The sequence below is a fragment of the Crocodylus siamensis genome, chromosome 14 (genome assembly GCF_052110815.1).
Source record: "Crocodylus siamensis isolate JL-2025a chromosome 14, ASM5211081v1, whole genome shotgun sequence".
NCBI classification, from domain to species: domain Eukaryota; kingdom Metazoa; phylum Chordata; order Crocodylia; family Crocodylidae; genus Crocodylus; species Crocodylus siamensis.
In genome coordinates, this window is record NC_143408.1 from 4,289,009 (window position 1) to 4,302,128 (window position 13,120).

At 53.2% G+C, this 13,120-nt stretch overlaps 1 protein-coding gene across 12 annotated transcripts in view; it reads left to right on the forward strand.

Moving 5' to 3' along the window:
- The window catches only part of PTPRS (protein tyrosine phosphatase receptor type S), a 205,226-nt gene that overhangs the window by 39,779 nt on the left and 152,327 nt on the right, over window positions 1-13,120 (forward strand). The window contains exon 1 of one of the 12 annotated variants that reach the window (XM_090026702.1): window positions 2,352-2,593. The exons of 10 other annotated variants lie outside the window; for them this stretch is intronic. In XM_090026702.1, the coding sequence (XP_089882828.1) occupies window positions 2,494-2,593 (100 nt within the window). In that variant the 5' untranslated portion in view covers window positions 2,352-2,493. Of the gene's footprint in view, window positions 1-2,351; window positions 2,594-3,871; window positions 4,029-13,120 lie in introns of those variants that run through there. One more of the 12 variants, XM_090026707.1, reaches the window with a different exon arrangement.

Here is a 13,120-nt window from a genome sequence, read left to right on the forward strand (position 1 = left end):
ATGCTGTGCATGTACGTGTGCGTGCACGCACCTTTTTTCTTTTGCGGCGCTCTGTAGTTCCCAGTGGAGCCTTTCGAAGCCGTGCTCTGACATGCCCAAAATGTCTTTTGAATGCTTTCCAGGGTCAAAGTCAGAGCTGCCCCAACAGGCTCGGTGCTTTAGGGGCAGGGGGGTGAAAGGGAAGGGCTGATACTCCAGGCGCAGCCTTGTCTGGCTCGTCGATCCTTCCTGAGCTAGGTAGGCAAGTGCCCCACGGTGGGTGTCCGTGGCAGGTCGATGGGTTTACCATTGCCAGGACGGAGTCGGAGAAGGCAGCAGGCTCCGTGCTTGTATGGGGACGACAAGGGCATTGATTTAACCTGTCTCTTCTCCGCGTTAATCCTAGCTCATTGCTAGCTACCACTTGCAGATGGCGTCTTGTGCCCGGCTCCCCCCGGAGCGATGCAGCAGAGGGAAATCCTGTTGACCGTGTCTGGGGAAAGCTCCCTTTGCAGATGACCCGGGGAGAAAGCAGCGGCCATAGAAATCTCCCTTTCTTGAGGCCAGTTTGGTTCACTGTCCTGTAGAGGAGGGAGAGCTACCACCACCCCTCCAGCTTTTGCATGGAGGTGGCAACATGGCCCCGCTCCTGCACCCTGTTTAAACTCTCCAAAGATGGCCTGCCAAACTGAGCTCCAGCCTCTGGAAGACCTGGAGGGGAAGGTATGGTGCTCATCGCCTGCTTTGTCTCTGTCCCCGGCGGGACCCCCTTCCAGCCTGCTGGAAAAACACTTGGTTTCGAATAAATGTTTGACCTCCTGCTAACCCCCCTGCTCCTTCCAGTCGAATTCTGCGCGGAGCGAAACGTGCCGCGGCCAATCCAAGGGGGGCAAGAGCCGGGGACCGTATCATTAAAATGCTAAAAATGAGTGTGCTGAAAACAGACACAATTGAGTATTTAAAGCCCTGAATGAAAAGAGTGTGTGTTGCAGGGCTTGCGGGAGCCGGTCTCCCAGAGCTCTGGAAAGTATGCAGTCAGGCCTGCACCATTAGCTTTGTGTTTCTGGTTTTTAAAGGAGCTGGGAAAAGTGCGAGGGAGGCAGATGCCCGCTCTGTCCCTGTGGGCTGGAGGGAAAGGAGTGACCCGTCGTTCTCGGAGATGGCAAGTTCAGGCCCGGGAGGAGCGCTCGTTCAAAGTGCCCGTCGCTGGATGCGCGCGTGGCGGGGAGCGTGCGCAGGGAGCCTTGCACGGGGGGGACGCTTGTGTGCGTTGCCCCTTGGCACACCGGCCCCCGTGTCTCCCCCTGGTGCGATCAGGTTGCTCGGTTAAGCACTTCTGCTTGGCTGCTTATAGTTAACCTACTTTCCCTCCGTAGCGATCACACGTTCCAGGACTCGGCGGCGACACGTGGTTTGCTTAAGGGTTTCCAAGGGCTGCTCTCCCCTTCGGCCACTTAATTGTGCTCCTTGCACTTTTGCACAAGTCTGCTCTTGCCTTCCGTCTCAGCTGGGAGAGACATCTGGGCATCATCAACACCTCTGGCTCTCCCCTTATTTTTTTTCCCTCCCCCCGGGTTTCCTAGTCCAAAAGTTGCAGCCCCCTTTTCTGCTGACCTTCCCCTCGGCGTGGCATACAACACGCCAGGCGGTCCTCTAGCACGATCCTGCTTCCCCACCCATTTAAATTTAGCACTCGCTTACTCAGCGTGTGCACGCGGTTTGCAATAACCACCACTCTCCCCCCTGGCTGCGTGCATGAGTGTGCAGGGATCTGCGTGGGTGCAGAGTGCCCACGGACCCTCCCCTCCCCGGTCAGGTAGTAACGGGCTGCCCAGGCTCGGCTCCAGCAAGTGGGAGCAGATGAATTGGATGCTTAACGGTCGCATCAAACCTCTTGAAGTCTTAAAAACAACACAACTGAACCACATTTGCATTCGCTGCCAGCGGGCCCGCTTCCCCGAGAGCAGGCCAGGCAGTGGGGAGAGTTTAAACCAAACTATTCCCCCCCCCCCTTGGACGCACCGATTGGCTGCTGGAGCCCTGCGAGGGGAAGTTTTACCCCGCCTCCCAGGGTGTCCGATGTCAGGCTGGCATGAAAAATCCCATCTGTTTTCAATCTGGATCCCCGCTCGCATCCACTAAGCATCCTCTCCTCGCTGCCCTGCCCCCACCCGCCTGCCTGGCCCACTGCTGGGTTTTTTTCCCTTTCCTCTAAAAATGTACAGGGCCTCCCTCCCCCCTCCCTAAATACACAGCTCTCCGGCACATGCTCCAGTCCTGTGCACGCCTGCCCCGCGTGTGCACGCTCGGGGCCTGCCAAGACGACCTCTGAGCACAGGGGCTACTGCTGTCTTTGGCTCGCAGAAACCCCAGAGGACCACCACCCTTCACCTCCGAGCCTTCAAAAGGGGGGAAAAAATAAATACATCAGAGAGAGGGAGGAAGGAAAGCCGGGATGGGCGCTGGGGTGCTTGGCGGGTGACTTGCTGCTCTTGTTTGCAGTCCAGCTTTTGCATGCGATTCTGGAAGAGTGCGAGCACGGAGCGTTTTGTTCCTGCTCTCAGATCAAGCGTGGAGCCTGCGTGGGATTTTGGCTGGGCTCTGAAACCTGGAGGTAACGACATGCCGGTGGAGATCTGTGCCCCTTCTTTCCCTCGCCTTTTTGTCTTTTGGTCCTCTCTCGCTGAGTAATGTTGTCTTTATTCCAGGACATCCTCAGGCTAGGGGTTATCGTATCTAAAAGGCAGTGTTGGTAAAGAGCACCCATGGTGCTACATCCATAGTAAATGGGTTTTAAAAAAAAAGCCCTCCGTGGGACTTTTTTGGAGTTGGGTGAACTTTGCCTCTGAAGCAGCAAGGGCGTCGTGAGTTTGAGGCCGGCATCTGTCTTTGACTGCGGGGCTTTGGGGCAAGGGAGCCCTGCAGTCGCATCTCCTCCTTCACCCCTTCCAAGTCGCCGGAGGGTCCTGGGCTGCCTGCATTAGCCTTGCTCCCTAAGATACCTCGCTTGCCAGTTCAGCCCCAGCAGTAGAGGTGCCGAGGGAGAAGAGATGCTGGCAGCTTGAACCACCATGCAGGGGCTTCACCTAGCTCACAGCAAGTCCATGCGAGACTGCAGTAAGTCACCAGGGTCTAGCAGACCCCAGCTCACAAGGGTGCACTACGCTCTGCTTTGTGCCGGCTAGGATATTTTTTTTAATGGCAGCAGTTTTGTTCCTAATGGAAACAAGGGATACAAGGCCTCAGTGATGGGAGACCTGGGCTTTAGCGTCAGCTCTTCTGTACTCCCAGGAGGTTGCTTACCCTTCGTGCCTCAGTTTCCCTTTCTGTATAGGATGCTGCTATTTAACAGCCCCCCGGAGAGGCCCTGTGATGCTCAGGTAAAACTGGCCATTGGCTCCGAGATGCAAATGCTGAATGCTTCTGAGCTAGGTAGGCAAGTGTGTTTTCATACAGGCATCAAAAGGAAGCTGGATGACTATCAAGCTAGCTAGCTAAATAAACCCTTTGCCCTTGGAAGCGGGAACAAAGAGAGTCTGTGTCTCCCTGTCTCGCCGCCAGGTCCTGGGCTCACCTGATGGCGAGCGAGGCCTTGGGAAAAGCAGTGTATGAGTAGTCTCCGGGTGCCCGTGGTATGGATGGGGCCAGGACAGTCCCCCTGGCACCCCCTCCCAGTAAAACCACCTCTGTCTCCGGATAACTAAATGCACGAGAGCCCTGGCAGCTAAATGCACGCCAGGCTGCTAACACGGGGGTGACCACAGCTCGCCCCATGGAGGATCTGCTTTGGGGGGCTCCTGCGTGCCCCTGCTCGCCGTGCTGCAGGCTCCCTGCGCCGGCCCCTCCTCCAGCTCCTCCCCGGCTCCTCCTCCCGTTAGTCCCGTCTCTGCCCAGACCCCAGAGGACGTTTCCCCTTGGCCTCTCCCTCTTGCCAGTGCCTCCAAACCTGGCTTGGATCAGTGGGACCAGGCGCTGTGCGGAGCCCTAGCCGCCGGGGCCGCGGCGCTGCGGTGGGCAGGGGGCTCCGGTGGGAAGCTCCAGCCCACACGGTGAGTCCAGCACCCTGGCTGGGGCCTCGGCCGGGGCAGCCCAAGGTGGTGGGGCGCTTCTCTCCCCTGCCATCCCTTTCTCTCCCTTCCCCTGCTCTGTTGTCCCCGCCGGCCGTTCCCCCACTTCTCTGCGCCCTCCATCCTGGTGTCTCCCTGCTCCCTGTCCCACTGATCCGGTCTCTGCTCCCTCCGTAGTCCCCACTCCCCCTTCCCTACTTCTTCAGCCCCGCTCCGTTAACTCCTCTATGCCCAGCTCTACCGGCTAAGCCCCAGCACCGGGCAAGCTGGAAGTAGCCTGGACCCCGAAAGCCACCGAGATCTGCTATATATACCTGATGGCTTCCCCCCATCCTGGCTCAGATCTCCGGCAGCCGCTGCTTGTTGCTTGACTTTTTGGTGGCTGAGTTTTAAACCCTCCTCTCCATTTCTTGTCTAAGGGATCAGTCCCCTTGTCCCATTTGGGGCAGAGAGCTGTCCCTAGAGCCACCCGTCTCAAAAGGAAGATTTTACCCCTCTTGATTTGCCCTGGGTTCGTGCATCGTGCTTCAGAAATTCCCCCTGGTTTCTGCCTCGGGCATGCTGCTCCTGGTATCAGAAAGTAAGGTTCAAAAAAAGAAAGCTGCTCCCAGACGGAGGGGGGACTTGGATTTCTTTTTTGCTCATCGGGAAGGAGTCGGGGGTGGTCTAGGCTGGGAACTGGCTTGCTGCTGGTCCTGGATTTCATTGGCACCAGCTTTACCACAGCCGTTTCGCTGTTTTTAACCTTTGTCTTATGGCTCGGCGCGATCAATAATGGTGTTTAGGCAAGGGTGGGGGGTGGGATTTTGTGCAACAAAGATGAATCGTCTAGGTCAGCATTATTCAGAGGTCATTAAAGGTACTCGGATTCCTCCCCCTCCCCAAACAGTTTCCCTTTTTCAATCTGGCCAGTGTTTCCCAGAGTGTTTCCTTGTGAAAACAAGGGGCAAACTGCTGGGTTTCCCTTCTCTGAGCAACAAACTTGTGATGACGGTGCCCCAACGGCTTTGTCCCAGTAAGAACAGGCACGTTTCCCACCGCTGCCTCTCTCATTTTTCCAATCTTACTATCTCCTTGCCTTTCTTTTCCCCCTTTTTATGAACAAAGGCAATCTGGCTGGGGGCCCGATACATGATTAACACACGCATAACGCTAGCCAGGACTTGATAGATACTGTGCCTTTGTATGTGCCGGGCTAATGTATAGTGTTTACAAGGTGTCAGTTTTTGTGCGATTTCCCGTACTCCATTGTTAGGAGAAAATATGACTCTGTCTTGGCTTCAGAGGGCCGTTGCTGCTGGATCTTGCACTCTACCTTTTGCGTTGCAAAAATGCAACCCCCCCCCTTTTTTTTTTTTTAATACCTCAAAATGGAGAACAGTCTGAAATACTTTGCTTTAGAAGTGCAAAGTTGAATACTCTGCAATAATGCACTTGGAAACTCTAAGAAGTAGCCCTATTCTCTCCCTTTGGAGGTGCAGCCCCTTGGTGCTCCAGGCAGAGTTAATACCACCCCCCACCCCCCCACTTGCAGGCACCTTTTTACAGCAGAGCGCTATCTAACTGGGCCTCTTAGCAGCTGGTCCGACTTGCAGCAGTTAAAAGAACACTTTAAATTAAATTTAAATTTATATTGTTCGTTGGCGGAAGATTCTCCTGCAGTTAAGGAAAAAAATGTTGAGATTAAGCAGATCATTACTACATATGAAAAGCAGTTCCCAGCGTTAACATTATGGTACCTTTTTTTTTTTTAAAAAAAAAGGAATTCTCTAGCCTGTGCTTTGCAAGCAATGCCTGTGCTTGCTTGCTTCTCCATCTTCTGAAAATGTCAGCTAGGAGCAGGCAAATCGCACGTTCAGCGGCCCTCGGATCCCTGCACAAGACGACATAAATTCCCCCCATGTTGCAGAAGCCCTCTATAAAAAGAGACGGTCCCTAAATAAGCAGCCACCTGCGCTGGGTAAGCTTCCTTCTTCAGGACGGGTTAAGTGGCCATCCGGCATGCGCGTGTCCACCCCCCAGCAATCAGGTGTGGTCTGTGAAGGTGCCTATTGAACCCCGAATTTTGCAAAGCTGATATTTAGAAACTGATTTGAAGCAAAATGGGAGGGGGAGGGGAGGTACCTTTATTAAAGAGCTAATTTGCTTATTTAAAGCACGTCTTCATGATTGCTTTTTCTTTGCATTCGTTCAATTATGGCATGCCATCTATTTGTTCCTTAAAAATAGACCTCAGACTTGTTGGGGAAGGAGGACTTTAGTGTACAAACCTGGGGCAGAGGTGTACCACGACGGTTCTGGCCCCTTGGAGGGATGAGCCTTGTTGGGCTGAACTGTGGGACAGGAAGAGTTTGTGCAGCGGGGCTGTTGAACTTATTGGCGTCTTTTCCTTTCTCCCCTTCCCTCTCTGAGCTGTAATGCCCACAGCCTTTTTTGGTGCTGACCATCCAATGATCTCAAAGACCTTTTCCCAACCTTAATGAAACTATCTTTGTCATTTACAGAACGCACGATGCCCATTTTACAGTTGAGTAAACCGAGGCACAGAGCAGTGTAATGCCTTGCTCAGAAGCATAGCCTCAGGCAGGAGGAGGGAGGAAGCGGGAAGTCTTGTTTGCAGCCCTTTGCTCTCGCTGCTGTGGGTGGAGAATGGTGTAGCAGAGAGAGACGGCCATGATTTTCCTCAGTGCCAAGAGCAAATCAAATGCAATTATATATTTGTTTGGAAGAGAAGCACCTCGTTTGTTGTCGTGTTGGCTTTCCAACCCCAGATGAGTTCAGAGTGGAAGTAGTTAGGTGTAGTGCACATGCCCAAGGCAGTGATAGTTGCAGTATGTGTCTCATGGGCCCGGAAAAATCAGTACACAACATTTTATCCTACTTCTAACCCTTGGCTGTGGAGAGTTCCAGCTAGTCTGTTTGGTAGAGGCCAGCCCTTTATTTCCCTCTTCTCCCTGGAGTACCTAGGCTAGACTGGAGTTAATCTTGAGAAATGTGCTAGCAAAACAACCAGGGTCAGCCACGACCTTTCTTGTGTCCCAGCTGTAAAATGGGCATAAGAATGCTGTGCTCCTTTGTGTGCAGTGTTTCGAGGCTTCCTGGTACAAGGGGGGATATATCACAGCTGTGTCCACCCAAAGGGGTCCCCTGGGGCATATCAAAGGAAAATTCGGGCTGGTTTCTTTGCTGGGAGTGCTTGGGAAGGTGCAGCTGTAGGTAGGTGTAGTACCTGCTTGCGCTTGGGAAGGTGTAGTAGTGATTTCAGTTCTTGACACCCGTCCGCCGAGGAGTGGGATTAAAGCCGCTCATTCGTTTTGCATTGGCTTCTGTACAGCCATCGCATAGTAACGGCTCGTAGTCAGCACTCGCCTAGTCTAGGTATTAACGGGTGACCTAGAGATGAAAGGCGCTCTCTCCCATTCCCCACGACCCCACGCCATCCTGCGCTTCGGTGTCTGAAGCGATTTTTGAACCCCGGGTACATTTTATTTCCACGGGAGGCTTTGCAGCAAGACCGAGCGGGGAGATGGCTGCAAGTCCTTTGGCAGCGAGGACAGCGGTAATCTTGTTACGTCTGAATTTATTTCATGCTACGTTTTGTGGGTGTGAAAAACGAACTGGTAAAATTAGGGGCTCTGGAGGGTGCGAGACATTGTGTTTGTTCAAATGCTGACGGTAGGAAAATATCCGTCAAAAGCTTTCTTTGAAGGAGTAGCTGCCCTTCCACAGCTATTTGGTAGGAGTAATAACTGTTTCAGTATATGAAACCTCCCGAATCAAGAGGCACTTGGGAGATGTTACGGCAGTGAATGCACGCTGGCTGATGTCGGGACGGAGATCCGTCAAACGGAGCTGGGCAGCCCCTTGCCTTCCCGCCCCCGGGCCCCCGTCCCGCAGCACTTGCGCGGGGCCGAGCTCCGCGGCGGTGCTCGAGCGCTTGCACCGGGGCGCACGTGGGGTGTTAAGGAGGCAGGCTATTGGGAGCTGAATTTATTTACTGAGCGCTTTGTGTACGCTAATGAAGGTGCTTATGAATTTCCCAGCTTGCCGATTGGTGCTCAGATTTCCATGGCAATAAATGCATTTAAATATTTCCTGGGTTGGATCCTGCAGCCTGTACAGCTGGGTCTCCAGTAAGACCTGCCAGCTTAGGTTTGCAGGGTCAGCCCTTGCATTTCGAGGGCGCGGCAGTTCTGCTCCTGGCCCGCTAAGCGTCCTTCCTCGTCTGAAATGGTAGGGCATCAGACGGCCCTTATGCAAAGGAATCGGGTCCAGCCCCTGGTATAGTACTTCTTAAATAGTTCATTTGGACTTAATGCCTCTCTTTACAATTGATTCTCTATTACAAACAGATTCTCTGATAATGGCGCCTGTGCCATTCAAATGGGATCATTATTATAATAGCAAAGAGTATCGTTAAAGAATCGGGATGTGGAATTTATATCAGATCATTATAATGACAAAAGTAATGCCATAAATAAAATGGTACCGTAATAGAGGCGGCGAATCTGCGCGGAGCGGAGAAATGATGGGAGACGTTTCCAGCACGTTGAGATTTCATCTCGCATGGAGGTGGGATTTTTGCAGACATCGGCCCTCCCCTGGGCAGCTGGAAGAGGGGAGGATGCAATGCTGTTGCCCACCCCAAAGGAAAGGCTATTGATTTACTTTTTCCAGGGATCCTGGTTTTCTCTGGCAAAAAAAAAAACAACCAATCCTCAATTTTCAGACTAAAAAAAGTGACCCAAAATCCTCATTTTTCCGTCCGTGGTCAGACCAAAACACTGCTATATCCATCTATACGGGTGGCCCCCCCACCTAACACCACGGCACTTAGCGCTGTTTCACTATAACGCTCGCTTTACATTCACGCCTGATTCCACTTAGCGCTCGATGCGTTTTGTTATAACGCTCGTCATCTCCATCTGAGTTCGGCAAAAACTTTTGGTTTCGCTTAACCCTATTTCCGCTTAACGCTCGGTTTTTCGGGAGCCAAGTAAAAGCGCAAGCGCGGGGTGCCTGTATATTAGTGGTGTTTCATTTTCATCCTGGAAAAATGCAGATTTGGGGTTACTTTCCTTAATCTGAAATTGGGGATTTTTATTTCTTATTAGAGAGGCCCAGGATAATTGCGGAGTTTTAGTTTTTATTGGAGAAAACCAGGATCCCTGGTGATCAGTCCCAGCGAGGCTGGGATGCCTTGTGCGGGGAGGGCTTGCCATGTGATGTGTTGCCCATAGAAATCAGGGGAGCCGTTACTGGAGCGGTTTCAAAAGCCGGCCTCCACCATTGTTCCCAGTAACGAGTTTGTATAGAGGGGCCGTTGCCTTTATTCTGGTCGCCCAGGCCCCGGAGCCGCAACGTTTGGGAGGCTGATTTGAACCGGGCTGCGTGTGCACCCGCTCTGCTGGGCGGCGCGTGTGCAAACCATGCAAGTCCTGCCTCCGCCGCGCTCCTCCTGCCTTTGTGCGTGAACGGGGGAGAGCGCTGGAGAAGACGCTGGAGAAATTCTTGGAAGGGGGAAGGGAGCCGGCCGCCCTGACGTTGCCGGCTGATGTAAATAGCATGCCCTAATACAGCGAGCCGCAGTGGGACGCAACGCGGGAGCGAAAAGGGGGTGTTTGGGAAGTTCCCGACTCCTTGGAGAGGGGGGTTTGCTCCGTTTCCCTCCCGACAATGAAACCTCCCGAGGAAAGGACGCATTAAAAGGCCACTTTGCAGGCTTTATAACTATAGATCATCCAGATGGCTAAAGGGGCAGCCTGGTTTGGCCACCGCCGTCCTCCTGGGATGGCAGAGAGCGGGGTTCTGGGAAACCGTGCTGACGGCAGCCGTGTTTCAACAAAGCAGCTGCTAAGACCGTTTCGGGCCTTGCATGGGCGCCGCACAGATGTCTTGGCCTTTATTTAAAAAGATCCTCTTTGCGCAGAGACGCCTGCCTTCCCCAGCCCCCGGCTGAGCCGCTTTAAGCTAACGTTTAAGCAGACGATGCGCTCGCTGGGCTCAGGCGCGGGCTGGGTTTGGTGTGCGCGGCCCCTCCGCAGCAAGGCGATGCCCTCCCGGATCTTGGCGAGATGCATTTTTTGCAGGGAGCGGAGGGAGGATATTCGGGCGGACAGTCATTTGCTGGCAGGCGGGACCCGTACTTTGAACGCCTCTTGCCGGGGGCCCCCGTTGGGAATCAAAACATGGTGGGATTGCTTTTTTGCCTTTTTTTTTATTGCTCTCCCTTTGTCCGTGGACATCTGGTGCCAGGATCGCAGTGGCTGGGGGTTGGGACTGTCTGTTATGCTGCAGGGCGGGATGGGGTGTGGGGGCAGGGGAGGTGGGAGGTCGCAGTAGTCGGAGGCTTTCTGCAGGTAGGGAGGATTTAGGGGACAGAGGTCAGGTTTTTTTTGCACGAGGCATGCAGGGAGAGCAGGGTGGAGTAGGGCGAGTGAACTATAACGGGGGGCTGGAGCCCGCTCCTGCCTGGCTGCCATTGCAGAAGTGCTGTTGGCTGTTGGAGAGGGCTTCCCAGTCGCCATGAGAAGTGCTGTTTCTTTATCCCGTGTGTCTTCGGGGGCCAGGAGGCGGAGGGTATGAAAACAAACCTCTTGCCTGTCCCCTCCTCCTCTGGGCAGCCCTCCCCCCCTTCCCTAGCCCGGGCTTGAAACCAGCCCTTTGTCATCTCCATCGCCCTCCCAGTTGAGGATCCTCGTGCTCGTCCCAGTTGAGGGCCCTCGGGGCTTCAGGGTCGGTGACGGTCTCCCCTCCTGGAGAGCAGCTCTGCTGAAACCTTCCTCTTTCACTCCAGCACAGCCTCCAAATCTTTTGGGATCCAGGTAGTCGGCGCAGCATCCTCTTCCCCAGACGACTGGGGGCTGCAGACAGGAAAACGGGAGCTCTTGGGTCCCCTGCATCCAGCACGCAGGAGTGGGGGAGCAAGTCCTCTGGTTAAAGCTCCCCCAAGGGCAAATCTTTCAGTGCATCCTTTCCTCTCCCTTTTTGGGGGGGGAGAGAATTGTCCCATTTCAGAGGAAGGCACGTAGAGTCTTCCTCCTTTTTTTTCCTTCGACCCCCTTCTACAGGGCAGATGAGGGGGGAAGGTTTTTTTTTTTGTTTTTTGTTTTCCAAAAAAACCCCCACGTACGGTCCACCAAGATGCCGGGGTCGGGGTGGGGGATGCTGATCTCACTGAGAGAGGCCCGGGAACTGTTGAAGATGGAGACCTCGAGGAATAGCCTTGCTGAAATCCAATATCCTGCTACCACTCTCGCCCTGCGTGTGAAAACTGCCTGCGAGATTTAATGTCTAATATGGGCCTGCCTTTTGGAAACTACCTCGGGGAGTCCTGTTCTCCGTGAGGTCACGCTGGGTCCGAGATTCATGTTTTAGGGAGCGGAGCATGTCCACACCCCACGAGCATTGCCTATGTTCTGAAATGTGTGCGGTTTATGTGGCGACACATACCTAACGAACACGCGCCGGCCGTCTTCTGCCTGCCAAATGCACGACAAAGACCTCAAATGATTCGTGCGGGAAGCTCGGTGCGACGGGACTCTTTTCCATTAGTGTAAATAGCACTTTCTGTGACCCCAGCTTTATGGTTCTTTATTCCCACTGTACAATATGTATGCTCAACCTCTTGGAGGAGGGAATGGGAAATTTGTGCGAAGGGAGGAAACTTTGGGGTTGCAAGGAGTGGCGTTCCTCACATTTTGAGGCACACCCGAGAGTCGTGTTGTATGAGAGGTAAATGCACTAAAGTGCGAGGCGGTGGGGCATTATCAGCTGGAACATGCATTCAGGATTGTATTGCAAATGGTGCACAATGGGCATTCATGGTAGTTGCATTTACTTTTTAGAGCTTGGACTCTTACTACATTCGGTAGAACATCCCTTAATGGCTGGTCTTTTCTCAGACTAATTACTCCTGTGAAAAGCTCTTGGATTTTTTTTTTGGTTTTCATTTTAAACCAGAAAAATAAATGTTAGGGAAAAGTCATCCTTCCCCCCACCTTTCCTTTTCAGCAACAAATGATGCCCAGGTTATTTTCTTTCTTCTTTGTCCGCCTGCTGCTCTACTTCTCAGCCCCGCAGAATGACATGTCATTATAGATGTACCAAAACCAAACCTGCACTTCTGCCAGCCTGTACGTTTCCAAAAGTTTGGAAGGTTTTTTTTTCCCCAGTGTGAAGATAGTACCGAAAAAGAAAAAAAAAAAGGGAGGGAGGTGGCTCCAAATTTGAGGTGTGGGGGGAGGGAAAACATTCAAAGTTTTGAAATAAAATCATCCGGGAAAATGCACATTGTTTCAGTCTGAATCTTGGCAGATGGAAATGGGGTTACGTCCCAGGTTAGTTAATTTTTTGCCAAATGATTCCCCCCCCCCCGTTCTGCAGCTAGTTTTCCTAGTTTTGTGCTGAAAACAGCAGGCTGGTGCTGCCAGCGTGGCAGACCACACTTCTCCCATGCTGCCCTGTGCTATGCCTTGAGCTTTCTGGCTGCCCACGTGCAGTGTCCAAAGCCCTTGGCTTTTCAGTTGAGGCTGTAGGTGATGGCTCAGGAGGTGGAAGACCCCCTGGGAATGACCCTGAAGCCACAAGCTCATTACTTGGAGGCCACTGAAGAGCTCTCGGATGGGAATAACTTTGCCACCAGATTCAACCGGGTGCCTTGGGACCTAATGAGTGCTGAAGAAGGGTCCCCTCAAGCCCTAGTGGAGCCTGGGCTCTCCCCTGCATAGCACTGATTTGTAGACACTAGGGCTGGAAGGGACCTCGGAAGATCCTCAAGTCCAGCCCCCTGCCCCAGGGGCAGGAAATCAGCTGGGGTCACAGGATCCCGGCAAGAAAAACATCCGATTGCCTCTTTAAAGGAGTCCAAAGTAGGTGCTCACACTGCCTCCAGCGGCAGTCTGTTCCAGGCCTTGGGGGCTCGGACAGTAAAAAAGTAAAGAAGCTCATATTCACCTTGTGGTCAATCGTGACCCCCAAGTCTCTTTTGGCCATGGTGCTAGCAGGCGTAGCACTGCCAAGCCTATAAGTGCGCTGCGGGTTTTTCTTCCCAAGGTGGAGTACCTTGCATTTTT